The sequence below is a fragment of the Podarcis filfolensis genome (assembly GCF_964270895.1).
Source record: "Podarcis filfolensis genome assembly, chromosome: 16".
In the NCBI taxonomy this organism is placed as follows: Eukaryota; Metazoa; Chordata; class Lepidosauria; order Squamata; family Lacertidae; genus Podarcis; species Podarcis filfolensis.
The window spans coordinates 23,523,785-23,543,021 of NC_139620.1; the positions used below are offsets into that span (position 1 = coordinate 23,523,785).

At 46.2% G+C, this 19,237-nt stretch overlaps 1 protein-coding gene and 1 long non-coding RNA gene across 3 annotated transcripts in view; one reads left to right on the forward strand and one right to left on the reverse strand.

The window, feature by feature from the left end:
* LOC310751491 overlaps positions 1 to 10,010 on the reverse strand; it is a 44,088-nt gene extending 34,078 nt beyond the window's left edge. The window contains exon 1 of the long non-coding RNA XR_014542557.1: positions 9,136 to 10,010. This is a non-coding gene — a long non-coding RNA (uncharacterized lncRNA). The remainder of the gene's footprint in view (positions 1 to 9,135) is intronic.
* SEC14L2 (SEC14 like lipid binding 2) overlaps positions 1,560 to 19,237 on the forward strand; it is a 37,043-nt gene continuing 19,365 nt past the window's right edge. Inside the window, exons 1-2 of one of the 2 annotated variants that reach the window (XM_083590394.1) lie at positions 1,560 to 1,720; positions 15,821 to 15,896. In XM_083590394.1, the coding sequence (XP_083446520.1) occupies positions 1,667 to 1,720; positions 15,821 to 15,896 (130 nt within the window). In that variant the 5' untranslated portion in view covers positions 1,560 to 1,666. The remainder of the gene's footprint in view (positions 1,721 to 15,820; positions 15,897 to 19,237) is intronic. The other variant, XM_083590395.1, reaches the window with a different exon arrangement.

Consider the following 19,237-nt stretch of genomic DNA (forward strand, 5'->3'; position numbering starts at 1 on the left):
ATTCATGCAGCACTGTTAACCTACGGAACTCGCCGCCACAGGACGCAGCAAAGGCCGCCAACTTGCATAACTTCAAAAGAGCAACGGACAAATTCACGGACGATCTATGGCTACTAGCCACGATGACTATGCTCTGACCCCACAGTCGGAGGCAGCATCGCTTCTGAATACCAGTTGCTGGAAACCATCCTTGAGGGTTTTCGCATTGGGCCATCTGGTTGTCCGCTGTGATGCTGGACCAGATGAGCTGTTGTTTGCCTGATCCAGCAGCCTCTCCTGGTGCTCTTGTCCACCTCCCAAGAACAAGGCCAGGTTCCTTCTCTGCCTGGTCAGTTGGCAACCCTGACAGCTCTTCTCCCTTCCTGTGTGTGCCTGCGCTTAGAGCACCCCATAGCTTCACAGAGCACGAAAGGTCAGGCCTCAGCTGCAGCCCCCTACCCAGGGCCGGATTTAGGTTTGATGAGGCCCTAAGCTACTGAAGGTAGCTGTCCTTTGTCACCAACAAATTGTCGCTGTTCTTTGTGTTGAATATATGCTTTATGGTAATTTATGGACCTAATAGGTATCGAAAGCCATTTGCACATACAGAATGTTGGCACCCTATATATACAGTGGTACCTTGGGTTAAGTACTTAATTCGTTCCGGAGGTCCATTCTTAACCTGAAACTGTTCTTAACCTGAAGCACCACTTTAGCTAATGGGGCTTCCTGCTGCTGCCACGCCACGGAAGCACGATTTCTGTTCTCATCCTGAAGCAAAGTTCTTAACCTGAAGCACTATTTCTGGGTTAGCGGACTCTGTAACCTGAAGCGTATGTAACCTGAAGCATATGTAACCCGAGGTACCACTGTATAGAAATGAGCAAACCAGTGATATTTTAGGGAGCAGGCTAGCAGGCGGGGCCCATTACTTACATCATAGGAGCCTACACAAAACAAAACAAAACACTGTTGCTGTATGTAGTTGCTGTACGTATGTTGCTGTAAAAGGGGATACGGGTGGCGCTGTGGGTTAAACCACAGAGCTTAGGACTTGCCAATCAGAAGGTCGGAGGTTCGAATCCCCACAACGGGGTGAGCTCCTGTTGCTTGGTCCCTGCTCCTGCCAGCCTAGCAGTTCGAAAGTGCGTCAAAGTGCAAGTAGATAAATAGGTACCACTCCGACGGGAAGGTAAACGGTGTTTCCGTGTGCTGCTCTGGTTCGCCAGAAGCGTTTTAGTCCTGCTGGCCACATGACCCGGAAACTGTATGCCAGCTCCCTCGGCCAGTAAAGCGAGATGAGCGCCGCAACCCCAGAGTCGGCCACGACTGGACCTAATGGTTAGGGGTCCCTTTACCTTTATGTAGGTTTATTTGTTTTTTTATCTTATATTTTGGAAATGTACATCCAGTTTGTTTTTTTCCTTTAAATTTTTTGGGGCCCCCAAGAGAGGGGGGCCCTAAGCTATAGCTTGTTTAGTTTATGCAATACGTCAATCCGGCACTGGCCGAGTGCGCAGAAAGAGACCCGCGCCCGCGCAGCTCGCCAGGAGGCACGTCCCCTTTAAGGGCCGGGCCGGGGCGGGGCTTGGGAGCCTGGCAGAGCCCGGCTGGCCATGAAAGCCTTCGGACCGGAGCACCGGCTCGGCATTCGCCGGTTGGATCAGCTGCAAGAGCGCGGGCCACCATGAGCGGGTACGTTGGCGACCTCAGCGCCAAGCAGGAGGAGGCGCTGGCCAAGGTAAGGAGAAGAGATGATCGAGAGGACTAGGAGCATCCATCCATCCCTTCTTTCTCTGCGTTGCGTTTACTTCGCTCAGTTCTTAGGGGTCTGGCTCAGATCCCCCAATTCTGAGCCCAGCGTAGCCCCACTTCTTAAGCACACGTAAGCAGTAGCTATGGGGACCGATTCTCCCCCCCGCGCGCCGTGATTGACTTATCCGGTTTCAAGCATCCCGCCCCCGTCCTTGGTGCTGCAAAAGACGCCCTGCGATCTCCAGGGATAAAACTGCCCACTTCCCTTAAGCCGCAGCCTGACTCTGTGGATATGTTTACTCAGAAGTCGCCGCCGCCGCCGCCCTCCTTTGATTTCTAAGGGAGGGGTTTCATGGGCGTAGCCAGGAGGGTAGGGAGGGTAGCTGCCTCCCCCTAAATCAAGAAAAAAAATACTTAACTAAAAGTAGAAACTGTAGGAAGATTTTGACAGGTTTTTTCTGAGCACTTGGGGTCAAAAGAAAGTTATTTTCAACAACTGTTGTTGAAACGTTTCAGTCCGAATCTGCTAGATAGAGCCAGACAGAGGATGACAGGTGCCACACATTCGTCCTGGCCACCTGCTCCCCTAACATAAATCCTGGCAATGCCCATTTGGGGGGGGGCTATGCACATGCAGGGTTGGAGTGCTTTTTTTGGAGGGGGAAGGGACCCTCTGCAATCATCCTGACCGGTCTACCTTGCAAGGTTGTTGTGCGGTTGTTCTTTATCTCCTTCCCTTTTCTCTCTTGCCTCCTCTGACCCATATTTACCTAAGAAGTAAACAGTGGGTCATGATAGCAAGCGAGATCTCTCTCTGGCACATACCTCAAAGCTCTTCAGTAACGCTTGTGCAGGTGAGAGAGAGACTTTCCCCGGGGGTTAAGTAAAGGGCAGGCTGTTTCTTAACCAGTGTCCAAGTGGGTAACTTACATAAGGTTGGCCCGGCCGGGCCAAAGGTCCCTCTAACTAATCCCATGTTTTGCGTCCCAGTAGGTGCCAGGCAGTGAATTTCTGGGGAAGCTATTCAAGCAGGGGAGGAAATCACAGCATCTCCTGTCCCCCTCACTTCCCACTAGTGGTTCGCACCCCCAGCATCTGAGACTTAGAGGTGCAAGCAAGCCCTGCCACAAATGGTCTCCTCTTCAGGCCTCCATCAACTGTGGAACAGTTTTTGGGTCCCCTTGCCTGCTATGTACATCTTCAGGCAGGCTCATTTTGCCCAGCTTCTAGTTCCTCTACACCAGTAGTTTTCAAAGCGGGTGAAATGGCCCCCATTTCATTTCTACTATGAAAGCTTCAGGGCCCTGGAGGGGCCCCAGAAGTGACTTTCAGCCACATGGTGTTTTTTTTTTTTTAAAAATTGCTTTGAAAAGTGCATCCTCCATGTAAATAACATTTCCCTAGTTTTCACACCTCCCCCCGCCACCATAACTCAAAAACTATAAGGCATAGGGGTTTTTTTTAATTCACACCAGTGTCTCCGACATGTGAGATAATCCAGTATAGCGATCTTAATGAAAATCTGACATGTAGTAGTTAATTAAAAAAATAAATAAGTTGTGGTGATCTGTCATGGAACAACCCTGCTGGAGAAGATAATGGTAGTCACTCAGAGCTCACTGCTGGTGGCGAAGGGGCCTCTCCGTAACAGTTCAGGGCACCCCAAAATGTAGGTCCACCACTGCTGCCACCTGGGGGGCAGTGGGGTCACCTTGTGCAAGAAGCTGGCAGGGACCACAAGAGGCGTGAATTTTTATCAGACTTGCTGGATTGCCTGGCCCAAGTTCATCAAGTTTCTTGAATTAATTAAACTAAATAATTTTCATTGGATTTTGATTATTGTAATACTGTTTTTCTTAGTGGGTGAGCTAGGGGACACTGGGTATGAATTTATAGAATCTGGGGGGGGGGCAGCCTGAAAAAAGTAGCCTGCTCTAGAACCCCCTTACCTGACTCCACTTTTTTTCTGCTTGCGTAAGCTCAGAGGTTTTGACCAAACTGTGGGAGGCAGTGGAAGACAGGAGTGCCTGGCGTGCTCTGGTCCAGGGGGTCATGAAGAGTCGGACACGACTAAACGACTAAACAACAACAAGTTGAGAGGTCCTTTGCTGGACCATTTAGGGATTCTAAAAACATAGGGTATCCTCCATGTTAATTTACAGACTTGTGTACATTTGTGTCCTGCTTTGGATGAGAGAAGAGTCCCCTTCGTATGTACTGTAGAAGTTTCCACCTTAGTTTGGAACGGTCCTGTTTTTTTGCTTCTGATGTGATCGGCACTCAGCCGCCTGAGTTTGCTCTTAGAGCGACAAAATGGACAGTGCAACGAAATGTTGCAATCTATTCTTACCTTTTCTTAGAACTGCTCCTACTCAGGGTGCAAACCAGCCAGTTCTCCTCCAGCAGGCTTAAAGCTTTGCGCAACAGCTCGCCAGGTCCTCCTCGCTTGAGTGTCTCTTAATTGCTTCTCCACTTTTGCAAAATCTCAGGAACTGCCAGTGCGTTCAGGTTGTTCCCTCTTTTGTTTCTCAATGGCCTCATTTTTCTCAACATCTCCAGCTGGCACTCACCACCTGAATTTGCTATTGGAGTGAATTAAGGTGATTCTGCCTGTGTGAACACTGAGTTTTGGCTCTGCTGTTGTGCTCCTGGCTCATTGACCTCTTGGCCCTGCAAATCTGCATCCTTCAATTGTTTTAAAGTTGTTTTAAACCTAGTGCCTATTGCCATGTCTTCTGGCTGCAAGTTTTGTACACCGTATCTGTTTTGTTTTTATTTATTGTTTCCTCCCCCCGCCCCAGCAAATCCCCTTCCTAGGAACATAAGAAGATGCCTTGTGCCAAGCCAGACTATTCATCCACCCAGCTCAGTATTGTCTGCACTGACTGGCAGCAGCTCTCTAAGGTTTCGGGCAAGCGATACTCCCTGTTCTTCCTGGTAATGCCAGGGATTGAACTTTGAGACATTCTGCATGGAGAGCAGATGTTCTGCCTCTTTGTTGTGATCCTTCCCTTAATTCACAGGAACCCAGGAAGCTGTGTTCTATTGAGTCAGATTGTTGGTTCATCCAGCTCAGTATTGCTACACTGACTGGCAGTGACTCTCTAGGGTGTCAGGCAGAGGACCAAACTGGAGATGCTGAGCATTGAACCTGGGACCTTCTGCATGCAAAGCAGATGCTCTGCCACTGAGCTATGGCCCTTGCCCAAATAATTCTGGTCTTGAAGTTTGGTCCTTTCCACTGATGCTGCACCTTTGATCAGTTGTAAAAAGTTGTAAAAATAAAAGTGCAAGTGCATAAGGAGAGCAGGCTGAATGATGACCTCTAGTCTGGCACCTGTTTCCCACAAAAAGCATGTTATGCCATGGTGATGCCAGATGCCCTCTTGAGAAATTCACTTGGAAGAACATGAAGGCAATAGCTTTCATTGGCACCTGGCGTTCATTGGACCTGCAGAAACATTTCCTATAGCAAAGGTCTATGGTTTACTGGTAGAACAAGTGCTTTGCATTCAGAAAGTCCGAGGTCCAGTCCTTGGCAGAGCCACTGCCAGACAGAGTAGACAGCGCTGATTCAGATGGACCAATGGTCTGACTCAGTCCAAGGATGCTAAACCAGATGGGCCATTGGCCTGATCCAGCAGGCTCTTCTTATTTTCTAAAGAGGATGGCTTTTAAACACTGCTCAAGTAGGCTGTGTTTAAAGTCGCATCCACACTGCACACTGGTTCCCCCGTAGAATGCTGGGAGCTGTAGTTGACTCCTTGCAGAACTAGCATTTCTAGCGCCCTTAAACTACAGTTCCCAGGATTCTATGGGGACATCATTTGCTTTAACTGAATGCTGTATATATGTGGCCTTGGTTTGGGCGTGGGACTTTTTATTTACTGTATTTAGTTATAAAAAAATATTTCTCTACCTCTGTATCATAAAAAGTATATCACAGCGGTTTACAACAATATAAAAACATGAAACCAAGCAATAACATCATAAAAAGTTACAAAGAAGTTAAAAGCAATAAATAAATTAAAAGAAAATATAAACAGGCTAACATAGGGAGACGTCCTGCATAGGCCTGATGGCAGAGGATTGCACAGGACTGAGCCAATGGTACTCGATTGACCCACCCTGCGGCATTTTATTTTTTTTAATAAATAGGGGTTTGGGGCTTAGAATTTCTTTGTGGTCTTTCATACCTAGATTGCTCAGCTACTAAGTAGGAAAGCATCTCAAAGATACTGTATAAAAGAATAATCATGTATGTTCAATGAACACGGGCAAATAGATACAGCCAGTTCATGGGAAGCTTGAAGGCAACAGAATTTGAAGGCTGAATACTTTCCCTTTTCTAGGGCAACTTTCACTACCCAGGTGACCTCCAGATCTTTTTGATTACTACACTCCCCAGCCCGTGGTGGTCCAAAACATTTGGAGGGCGCCAGGTTGGGGGAAGCTGCCCTAAGGAAAAAACCCTACTGAAAACAATAAATTTACTTCTAAGTAAAGAATAGGCTTAGGGATGCGGGTGGTGCTGTGGGTTAAACCACAGAGCCTAGGACTTGCTGATCACAAGGTCGGCGGTTCGAATCCCTGCGACGGGGTGAGCTCCCATGGCTCGGTCCCTGCTCCTGCCAACCTAGCAGTTTGAAAGCACATCAAGTGCAAGTAGATAAATAGGTACCGCTCCAGTGGGAAGGGAAACGGCGTTTCCGTGCGCTGCTCTGGTTCGCCAGAAGCGGCTCAGTCATGCTGGCCACATGACCCAGAAGCTGTACGCCGGCTCCCTCGGCCAATAAAGCGAGATGAGCGCTGCAACCCCAGAGTCATCCGTGACTGGACCTAATGGTCAGGGGTCCCTTTACCTTAAATAATAGGTTTGCACCATTGTTCTTTCCAATTCTCTCCATTTTTCTTGTTGTAAGAGTTTCTGTAAAGGGAAACAACAGAGGACCTGGAAAAGGCGACTTTTCTCCCTTAAAGACCTGAAGAGGAAGAAAGTCACTGGGGAAAGGCCAAGACTCTGGGGTATCTACTGCCATCATCTGCAGAGAGGCATAAAGCCTTGCAGCCTTTGCCCTGGTAAACACAGGCAGCTGCCCTGGACCAAATCAGGTCATTGGTCCATCTAGCCATCATGACTAGTAGCCATCAATAGCCCCCTCCTCCATGATTTTGTCCAACTCTCTTTTAAAGCCATTGCTGCATCCTGCAGGAGTTCCATAGTTTATTATGTGATGCATGAAGAAGCCTGTCCTGAATCTGTGGCACAATGGGTCAGCGTGTCTGGCTGTTAACCAGAAGGTTGGCGGTTCGAGCCCACCTAGAGATGGCTGTGGGCAGGATTCCTGCATTGCAGGGAGGTGGCCTGGATGCCCCTCAAGGTCCGTTCCAACACAACGATTCTATGATTCCAGCATCAGTGGGCGCCCACTTCTTACAATAGGCGCACAGCCAGCCAGTGCCCACACAGGAACATAGGAAGCTGCCTTATACCGAGTCAGACGATTGGTCTGTCTAGCTCAGTAGTGTGTGCTCTGACTGGCAGAGGCTCCCCAGGGTTTTGGGTAAGCAGTCTCTCTCCTTGCCCTGCCTGGAGATACCCTTGGGGATTGAACCTGGGGCAGATGCTGTAACCACTGAGCGAAAGCTCTTCCCCAATGCTTTGGAAGATGGAAAATGTTTATGACTGACATTGGGAAAAATAGCACGTGATGGTCCCAAGCAGGAAACACAAAGTGGGTCTTGCTCTGCCCTGAAAGGTTGCATGTAATAATAATAATAATAATAATAATAATAATAATAATAATAATACAGTGGTACCTCAGGTTTCAGACACCTCAGGTTACAGACGCTTCAGGTTACAGACTCCGTTAACCCAGGAATTGTACCTCGGGTTAAGAACTTTGCTTCAGGATGAGAACAGAAATTGTGCAGCAGCAGCGGGAGGCCCCATTAGCTAAAGTGGTACCTCAGTTTCAGGTTAAGAACGGACCTCCAGAACGAATTAAGTTCTTAATCCGTGGTACCACTGTAATAATTTTATTTATATGTCCCAGCCACTTTGGGCAGTTCCCAACAAAAGATTAAGGTAAAGGTAAAGGTACCCCTGATTGTTAGGTCCAGTCACGGATGACTTTGGGGTTGCGGCACTCATCTCGCTTTATTGGCCGAGGGAGCCGGCATACAGCTTCTGGGTCATGTGGCCAGCATGACTAAGCCGCTTCTGGCGAACCAGAGCAGCGCACGGAAACGCCGTTTACCTTCCCGCCGGAGCGGTACCTATTTATCTACTTGCACTTTGACGTGCTTTTGAACTGCTAGGTTGGCAGGAGCAGGGACCAAGCAACAGGAGCTCACCCCATCGCGGGGATTCGAACTGCCAACCTTCTGATTAGCAAGCCCTAGGCTCGGTGGTTTAGACCACAGCGCCACCCGTGTCCTCAACAAAAGATGAAAATGGTTGGTGATATATTGTGTTTTTAATCTTTTGTTTAAAAACACAATAAATCATCAACCATTAAAACCTTCCCTGAACAGGGCTGCCTCCAGATGTCTTCTAAACTTCCAGGCACAAACCTTATTGGATGGCTTCAAAGAGCAGAGGAAGAACAATTGCAGTAGTAATTAAAACCAGATTACCGTAATTGCTTTTTTTTTAGGCCTCGTACAAGTTCAGGAAGCCTTGCGTAGCGTTCTCATGCTTTATTTTGCATAATTGGCAATGCTCAGCCTGCATTCTGAAATAACAGAGTCTTGTGGAAGCAGGTTTGATTTATTAATGTAACTCCCCACTTTTTTAAAAAAAATGATACCATGCAACGCTTAAACAGACGAGGGCAGGTTCCCTTCCTCACCAGGCTGTAAGCAATGCATCGCTCTGTGGGGTGTCCCACAGGGTGGAGGAGCTGGCACTTTTGCCAGGGGAATGTGGTTGCTTGGAGACTGGTGGAAGGGGAGGCATACAGAGTGCTGCATTCACGGGTTTTGGGCGCTGGGGAAACTGCACAGGCTCTTTCCACGGTGCTTGGTATTTTGTGACCGAAGTGAATTCAGAACTTAGAACGGGCACTCCTTGCTTCGCTTACACTCACCTTTGCCAAGCCCCTTTTCTACCTGGGAGGTTCGGACTGGTAGTGGCCAGAATGTAAGCCAGGAAGTGCCCGATTCAAACTTTGTCCAGGCTAGCCATTATCCTCCCAACCTTAGTTTTCCTATCTGCAGTATGGGGATAACGATACGGCATTTTACTTTGTTTGCCAAAACTGTTTGCACATTCCAGTTCCAAGGGCCTTCTGGTGGTTCCCTCTGTGCGGGAAGTGAGGTTGCAGGGAACCAGGCAAGAGGCCTTCTTGGTGGTGGCCTGTGGAACGCCCATCAGATGTCAAAGAGATAAACAACTACCTGACATTCAGAAGACATCTGAAGGCAGCCCTGTTCAGGGAAGTTTTTAATGTGTGACATCTTAGTGTATTTTTGGTCTTTGTGGAAGCCGCCCAGAGTGGCTGGGGAAACCCAGCCAGATGGGCGGGGTACAAATAAATTATTATTATTATTATTATTATTATTATTATTATTATTATTATTATGCCATGTATCTGGAATCCTAAATGTGACAATGTGGTGGGGGCTGCTTTTTTTTTGGACTGTTTCTTTATGGGGATAGGTGATTTGCCTGTTTAGAGGGTGTTCTAACATTATCAGTTTTTCTTCTGTGAAATGGGTATTTTCTGGTATCCACAACAATTTCCTTGGGTTTCCAAATGTGCCACAAGCTCCAGCCCCCAAACTGGGGACCTTCAGCCCAATATAAATCCTCCCCCCGTAATAGTTGAGGCTACTGTTATATGAAATATATCCCAGTAGCTATAGTTCTCCCTCTGCATACCTCTGCGTTTTGAATACTCTAATCTGTCTTTTCATGAGAAATTGTATCGTTGCATTTGTGTTGCCATTGGGGTTTCCAGCAGCTTCTGGAATCAGCTGCTGTAAATTGTCCATAGGTAGCTCTAAGCTGCCATATCACTAAATCAGTTCCAGATGTTGTGCAATAATGTCACTCTTGTCACAAGGGCTACTGAACTGGCTGTATAGGGGCCCATCAAATGATTTGAACTACAACTCCCATTAGCCCCAGCCATTGTGGCTGTATGATGCTGAGGGTGATAGGAGTTGTAGTCCAAAATATTCAGAGGGCCTCAGGTCAGTGGCCCCCACTGTAGGGGCACTGAGCAACTCTGCACCTAAGTGTAACCTCTCCCAAATATTCACGGCAGGATCCAATTCTCACAGCCAGCCAGCTGTGCTGCAGTTGCCTAGCAACCAGAATACATCTTCCTTATTCAAGAAATATTTCTTTTTCAAAAAAAATATGTGGAGTACCGGTTACATGCCTAGAGCTTTCAAATCCTCACATAACCGTGAAGCTCACTGAGTGGCCGGTCACCATTTTTTAGCTTGACCTCCTGCACAAGGTTGTTGTGAAGACCCTTCAGTGTGGCAACAACTACAGTGGTACCTTGGTTCTCAAACTTAATCCGTTCCGGAAGTCCGTTCCAAAACCAAAGCGTTCCAAAACCAAGGCGCGCTTTCCCATAGAAAGTAATGCAAAACGGATTAATCCATTCCAGACTTTTAAAAACAATCCCTAAAACAGCAATTTAACATGAATTTTACTAACCAGCGATACCATTGATCCATAAAATGAAAGCAATAACCAATGTCCTGTACTAAAAAATAAGTAAGTATTGTAGATGATAAAAATCAAAATTAATTTTTTATTCTTACCGGCACTGATGATCAGTTTGGATGGGGGGCTTTTATCCATTTCTGCAGTCACACAATCAATCAATCAGTAGCTGAACTGGGTTTCACACAGTCACAAAAACAAATTAACTGAAAAATCCTCAAAAACAAAAGCGCAAAATAAATAGAAAGAAAAAAAAAAGCACCAAACATAATCCATTCCAGAAGTCCGTTTGACTTCCGAAATGTTTGAAAACCAAGGCGCAGCTTCTGATTGGTGCAGGCACCCCAGAAACAATAGCTGACAGCTGCATCGGATGTCCAGCTTCCAAAAAACGTTAGAAAACCGGAACACTTACTTCTGGGTTTTCGGCATTTGGGAACCAAGGTACACTTTGGAACTCCCTGCACCTTGACCTTTGCTGTATCATTTTTGGTATTTGTCAACATCCTTTTTTTTTGTCCAGGCAAGCCTCCCCAGGTATGTAGAGCTGACATGCATTTTCATATGTCTTTTTTAAAATAATGCATGTTCCAAACTGTCAGTTTTATTTATATTTTGGTGTTGTTGTTTTTTTAAGTCTGCCTATTTTTAACTTCAGACTCTTTATTTATTGCTTTTAGTGTATATTTTATGTAAACAGCTTAGAGGCCCCCTCCCACACCTTGCCCACCCAATGAAGTGGTATACAAATTCTGTTATATAAAAATACATAAAATAATATTTCCAAGCTGCTTTTCAACAACTTTCCCAAGCTGGAAACAAATACGTAAATCCCATTTGAAAGTAAACATTAGAATATAGCAATTCAAATCACAAGCCAATTAAAAAATGCCCTGTACCAGAAAAATTAATTAAGAGCACTCCCAGCTGCATGTACAATAAAATCTTTGATTGAACGCCATAGAAAAAAAATATTCATCCCTAGCAACCAATGTGCCCAGGCACTTTTATTTTTTCCTCTGCAAAGATGGGAACTAGAAACTTAAAAGGCAGGGAGAAAAGGATATCTAGGAGTTACGATAATCTGCATTGGATACCATTTGTAATTTCTTTGAGATCCTGTTAGGTGGAATAGAAATTTTGGCAAACTAAACTTCTGCAGGGAAACATGCTGTGCCCAATATGAACCATGCGCTTCTACTCTCTCCTTCCACCCCATGGCATAGAACATTTTAAGAACTATATAGGCGTTGCCCGTGAGAACATGCTGGGAAGCTGCAGACTAAGGTGATTGCCAAGCTTCTTTAATTTCTGACACCTGTAACCCAGTTTCTTTTCTAACTTTTTTTCTTTTTTTTCTTTTTACTACCACTAAATATAATTAAGAAATAAAAATTACATACATTGATATTTAGTTTATTTGTTATTTACCGTCTTATTTCCTCCCAAACATTGCATACAACAACACACATATGTGCAGACACCCCCACCCCCACACAAAATGATAATAATGAAAGTAAATAGTTTTCCCCTTTTATCTTCCAAAATCTTTTCTTCAACTTTGACTTCTTGTCAAGTCCCTTTGCGTATATTTTATCTTACATTTGAATTTACACAAAACAATAAACCTTTCTATATAATTTTTCTAATACATTCTGAAAACATAATAAATCCTTAATTGTTACCCACCTCCTTTTAGTTCCTTTATCAGTCTAATGCTAGCACGGAGTCAAAACTATTAGTGTATTTTTGAACATATCTTCTATAACCATCCCATTTTTCCGCAAATTTTTGCCTTGAGTTTCCTCTGACTTTACTAGTCAATTGAGCCGTCTCCACCAATTCCTGTAATTTGATTTGCCAATCTGTTATTTTTGGAGCCTCGTGATCTTTCCATCCCTTGGCCATAAGTATACGAGCCGCTGCGATTGCATACAGGAATAACTCTCTTAGATTTTTTGGGATCTCTTTATCTATAATATTTAATAGAAATGCCTCCAGTTTTTTAGTAAAAGTTATCCCCATCATCTTTTTTAATCCATCGTATATTTCCCCCAAAAAAGTCTTAATCTTTTCACACGTCCACCACATGTGGATCATGTCTTTTCTAACTTTTTTCTTATGAGCACTTCCAAGTTTTATTTCCAGGTTTGGGGGTTCCAAATCATTGCTTTCAGAAGCGGCACTGATGCATTAGCACGGCTTTTCCCAAAGTGCAGTACATGTGCCCCTGCCCCCAGGGTTCTTAAATTGCATCAGCCTCTTATCATACGTTTTTAAACTCTGGGTTATTCTATACTTCCAGTAGTTCATCGCCTTGAATTTTGCCTCCAGGTTTTGTTGACTGCAAAGAATATGTGTCGGGTCGCTGACCTTTCCACACTACTGGGTGGATTAGCTTCTAAGTCGTGTACGTCCTGTAGATCTTGAGCCTCTTCTCAACTCCGATAAGGCCTGTAGCTGGAGGGATGTGCTGGTAGCATAAAGGTAAAGCTAAAGGGACCCCTGACCATTAGGTCCAGTTGTGGTCAACTCTGGGGTTTTGGCGCTCTTCTCGCTTTATTGGCCAAGGGAGCCGGCGTACAGCTTCCAGGTTATGTGGCCAGCAGGACTAAGCCGTTTCTGTCGAACCAGAGCAGTGCACGGAAACGCCGTTTAGCTTCCCGTCGGAGCGGTACCTATTTATCTACTTGCGCTTTGACGTGCTTTCAAACAGCTAGGTTGGCAGGAGCAGGGACCGAGCAATGGGAGCTCACCCCGTCGCAGGGATTCGAACCGCCGACCTTCTGATCGGCAAGTCCTGCTGGTGGCATGAATCTCTGCAAAATTCTCCCAACTTCATATCATAGCTGTCAACTTTCAGATTGGAAAATAAGGGATCAGCAGCCTCACCTGTCCCAGGGACAGTCTACAGGATATCTAACAATCCAGGATAGCAGCAGGAAGTAGCGGGAAACGGCGTTGGAATAAGGGAATTTCCCACAAAAAAGGTTGACAGCTATGCTTCATATCCCTTTTTCCTCTTTGCACAACCCTTCCATGCTGGGCTGTTCCCAATGATACAGCTGGCAGTAGCTGGGCTACTTATGACCCAGTTCTAGCTGCAATAATCTAATTAGCTTCATTAAGAAGAGAAGATCCTCCAGCATAATTTTGTGTTTCTCGAGGTCTCTTTTTGTACCTCGGAGTTGTGCAGACCTCTGGAAGCTGGCTGGCGTCTCTCCAAGTGCTGGATCGATTGTGTATGTTGCAACAGGTTCCTTTCCTGCTGGAGTGTGCAGGTTAATTATTTTCTTTGTTTACAATCTCTTTATTCTGCCCAATATAAATGAACGGCATTCATGCTAGAGCTAGAAGGGGACCAGGTGTGTGTGTGTGTGACGTGGTAGTATCAAAGCATAATGCTGTACTCAAAACGATGTACCCCAGAGGTTGCGATCATGTGCGATTCTTGCAAATGTTGAATTGTGTGGCAATAAGGCTGAATCAGAGAGATCTACCTAGCAGAAGAGGCATCTGACGCAGAAAAGCATTGTTTGCCTTGGAGAGAGGTGGGACTTTGCACAATGGGCATGACCAGATATTATAATTAAGAGCATTTGGCAAGTCAGTTTTGCTGGCTCCATCACGGCTTTCTCGGTGCCAGCTCCCAGACTTTGGAACTCCCTCCCTGGAGAAGCTAGACTGGCTCCCTTCCTTGCTGTGAAGACTGTTGTGTATTGAGTCAAAGGATTTTATATCTGTATTATTATTGTCTGTATTTGCATTAGGGTAAAGTAACTGCCTTTTGGTTCCAGAGGGTACAGCTACTATTGGTTCATTTAAGCTGCTGTATTTGGATCCTCTGTCTTATTGGTTTCCTCCAAAAGGCAGGACTGTGATTGCCTGATATTGTTCCCTCCAAAATGTATCCTTTCTAGCTAGTTCCCTGTCCCTATAAATGTAGCTCTCCCCTCCTCAGTTCTCAGTCTTGTTTGCTTAAATAAAGAAGTGTTACTACAGAACTGTCTCCAGCATATTATGTCAAGAGAGCTGAAATCACAAACCCCACGTCACAACAAAGACCTCCTCGTTCCACCAGGCTTTGGGGAACAGACTGCTCTTAATTAATGGGCTGATGTGCTGTTGTTAGTGTTGCACGCCATTCCGATCTCCGAGCGGTGAGAGATTCCAGGCGCAATTTCCTAGGGTCCATGGTTTATTTACACATACTGTACTTTTCCATCTATAAGACGCCCCCGTGTATAAGACTCAGATTTAAGAAAATGGGGGAGGGATTACCCAGGGTTCTTGAGCTTTTTTAGGGGGGATTGCCGAAAATCGCTCACCCGCATGTGTCACAAGATCCGCCTCCCCTATGTCCCACCGCCGGCAGAAGCTGCCAATCACCCGCCAAACTGCCAGAGCATCAGCCAATCAACACTACCCATTGATGCAGCAACCAATAATACACACAATAGCCGCTGACAGCCACGGCAACAACCAATCGACTGTCCACCCTATGCACTGCCCATGTGTAAGACGATCCCCACTTTTATTTTATGAAGGGGGGGGGGAATCTTATACACGGAAAAGTACAGTATATACAACCTGAGCCTACAATGCAAGGAGGATTCAGCTTGTGCCGTAGAACCCCCTACCACCCACCTAGAATCCTGAAATGCCCACTAGTGGGCAGCAGGGACCAGGTTGACAACCCCTGCCCTAATAGCACATCCCTAGGCTATCGCCTAACACAGAAGGTCAGCCTGCCTTAATTCGCACTTGACACTTGGCTTAATTAAAGCATCATCAGTGTCTAGCACACACTGTTTACCCAGTTTTAACAGTTCAAACATTGATTAAATTCTAACACTACTGGTTTCGGGAACTTGGGGTGTCTGGCACCCACAAACTTACAACATTATTGTAATTATTTGTGTGTCTTAAACTGATTTTATATATGTATATGGTTTTAATTCTAATAATGTTTAATAGTTGTTGTTTTCTATGTTTTTAGTGATTCTTGTTTTTATCTGTTACCCGCCTTGAGTCATGTTAGGGGGAAAGGCGGGGTATAAACAAACAAACACACAAAAATACCCCCCCTTGTGGAACTACAATTCCCAGAGTTTGCTGGGAAGAGGGATTGATTGTTAAGCCACTCTGGGAACTGCAGCTCTCAGCACCCTTAGCAAACTATAATTCCTAGGATTTGGGGAAAGCCAATGGTTGTTTAAAGTGGTACGATACTGCTTAAAATGTATAGCGGAGATAGCTATTTTATTTGGAAATAAGTCCCACAGTATTCAACAGGACTTAAATTCTGGGGGGTTATAGAAAAGTGTGAGAGCAAAACTCTGTAACGGGATCCTAAATCTTTACACACACACCCTCTATGTTTTTCATTTTTCTCCTCAGTTCCGTGAGAACATCCAGGATATCCTTCCTCTGCTGCCTATCACAGAGGACTACTATCTCTTGAAATGGCTCCGAGGTAAGAAGGCCTGGGGGTTGTTTGCTTTGTGCCAGGAAACACTTGATGTAGTGGTTGACTCAATAACATCTGCACCAACTGGCCGTGACTCTCTAGGATTCCAGGTGGCCCTTTGGCCTAAACCACTGAGCCTCTTGGACTTGCCAATCAGAAGGTCAGTGGTTCTAATCCCTGTGACGGGGTGAGCTCTTGTTGCTCTGTCCCAGCTCCTGCCAACCTAGCAGTTTGAAAGCACGCCAGTTCAAGCAGATAAATAGGTACCACTGTGGCAGGAAGGTAAACGGCGTTTCCGTGCGCTCTAGTTTCCGTCATGCTGTTCCGTTGCGCCAGAAGCGGTTTAGTCATGCTGGCTATTGGACCTGGAAAACTGCCTGTGGACAAACGCTGGCTCTCTCGGCCCGAAAGCGAGATGAGCACTGCAACCCCATAGTCACCTTTGACTGGACTTAACCATCCAGGGGTCCTTTCTCTTCCAGCCCTACCTGGAGATGCTGGGGCTTGAACCTGGGATCTTCTGCATGAGCTACAGTCCCTTTTCTCTGGTTCCTTGGTGGTTTTTGTAGACTTGCCTGCAAGTGCTCCCAAGTGTAAATATATCAGCTACGGCCTGGAAGCTGGTATGGAGAACCAGACAGGCCATTGCAGGAACAAGAGGAGTGTGTGTGTGTGTGTGCTTATCTTCCCTAACTGGGATGAACGGAGAGAGTCGTGTGCTTTTTATCACCCAAGATTCCTTTACTTGCACTTTCTCTGTTTGGTAAAGTCCAAAAAGCAGAACGTACCAGGCACGGGCTTTGCATTAAACACAGCGGGTCCACAGAGAGGCAGATCTTGTTCTGAATTCCAAGGCCGGGCCCAGGTGACTGAGTGCTCAGTCCAGATAACATTTTTATTAATGTGTGCAGCTAGCCATGGTCACGCAAACTCGGTACAGATTTCCCTGTTCTTTTTTAAACGGAGACACCAACCTAATATGTTTCAGGTCTGATATGAGTGTTTATCAACCTCTTCCAGCCCATACCCCCTTTTAGCTAACGTAAAAATCCCACATTTCTCTTTTAAGCCTGGCTCCTCTAATTATTTTATTTAACTTTTCCAATGGATTGAAGTTTTGTAACTTTTTTTTTTACTTATATCTGCCTATATACATAAAAACGTAAGGCTGTTGCCACGATGCAATTTGTGCGGCTGCCAAGTCCCACAGGAGGAATGGCAGGCCGGCAAGCGAGTGAACGGGGTGGAGCGGGGCGCTTCACACAGCGGTTTAGCGAGGCACTTTGTGAAGTGGCTCCCCGGTCATTTAAAAGGGGAAAGCACCTTGGATTGAGCGGGGGGGGGGAATAGGTGAGGGGGTGGGTGAGGTGTAAATTGAGTGGAGAGAGTCTAGCAAAGGAGCAGGTGGGTTGGTGAGCGGAGTGAACAGGGGCAGCAGTCCCTAGTGGTACAATCTTTTTAAAAAATACTCACTCCACCCTGAGATCTTCCTACACCCTCCTACATAAGAAGCACAATGCCAGATGCTTTAGACTACAACTCCCATCATCCCTGGCCATTTGTTCTTCTCACTGGGGCTGATGGGAGCAGATAGTTTTGTGGGGTTTTTTGTTAACCTGGTTTGGGAATGTTTCCACTTGCTTCAGGAAATTTCCTGTCACTCTAGATCAAGGCTAGTCAATGCAGTGAACGCCAGACGTTGTTGGACTACAACTCCCAGCAGCCCCAGCCAGCCTGGCAAAGTGGGCAGAGGCAATGGGAGTCGTAGTCCAAAACATCTGGAGGGCACCAGGTTGGGGAATGGGGGACTTGGAACATATTTTTATTAGGCGACTCATAATCAAAATAAACTGGATAATTTAAAAAATCTCTCTTTCCTTCCCCATGATGGCTCACCACATTGCTGTCTCTGTTTTATTACATTTCTATGCCAGCTTTGCTCCAAGTAGCTCGAAGTGGCACACACGGTTCCCCTCCTCTCCACTTTATCCTCACAGCAAACCTGTGAAGTAGGTTAGGGCTGACCTGCATGACAGGGAAGAGCTTTCCAGTAAGTTCAATTACACCCACAATCAGAGTTTCTCCTTCAAGTCCGCCAGACTCTTATTTCAACCAGTTCTGCCGCTTGAGACTCTGCCCTGGAGTTTCTGCCTGTTAGGAAGATAAGGCTCTCCAGTGAGAGATTAAAAATTATCAGGCTGTTATCGCAGCCTTATCTTCCCTTCCCTGACCCTATTCTCCAAAGTCCTGTTAGCCCTGTGCTGCAATGGAGAGATGTTGCAACACAAGGGGCCGGTCCTACCGTTAGGCGTCGGTAGCCATTCCCCATCTTTCTCAGCTGATGCCCTTGTGAACATACCACTGAGCTGTGTCCCTTTCTCAAATGGTGATGCTAATAACATATGTATAAGAGTATTGAGAACCAGTATGGTGTAGTGGTTAAGAGCGGTAGACTCGTAATCTGGGGGAACCGGGTTCGCGTCTTTGCTCCTCCACATGCAGCTGCTGGGTGACCTTGGGCCTGTCACACTTCTCTGAAGTCTCTCAGCCCCACTCACCTCATGGAGTGTTTGTTGTGGGGGAGGAAGGGAAAGGAGAATGTTAGCTGCTTTGAGACTCCTTCAGGTAGTGATAAAGCGGGATATCAAATCCAAACTCTTATATTTTTAGGAGTGTACGGAGCTGCCTTATGCCAAGTCAAACCAAAGGTCCACCTAGCTCAGTATTGTCTACACAGACTGGCAGCAGCTCTCTGGGGTTTCAAGACAGGGGTCTCTCCAGCCCTAAGTGGGATTGAACCTGGGACCAAGGCAGATGCACTACTGCTGAGCTATGATCCTTCCCACTAAATCACCAACAGGGGACCCAATTCACTCCCCGAGAGTGAAAATGTATGTTTAAGGCCCTCAGGTGAGCCCTGCTGGATCAGGCCAAAGACCCATCTGGTCCAGCATCCTGTTCCCACAATGGCCAACTCATAGTCTCATTGTTGAGCAACAGCCCGCAGAGCTTAGTGGAGTGGGAGACCTGCCAACTAGAAGGTGTCTCTGAGATGTCTTAATCCAAAGTCAGGTCCAATCCTAGGGTCAGCCAAACAGCAATCCATGTGGTCAGGGAATCTGATGATCAGGTGGGGTCAAGGGTCAAGATGAGCAGAAAATAGCAAGGTAGGGTGGGACGCGGGTGGTGCTGTGGGTTAAACCACAGAGCCTAGGACTTGTCGATCAGAAGGTCGGCGGTTCGAATCCCCGCAACGGGGTGAGCTCCCGTTGCTTGGTCCCTGCTCCTGCCAACCTAGCAGTTCAAAAGCACGTCAAAGTGCAAGTAGATAAATAGGTACCACTCCG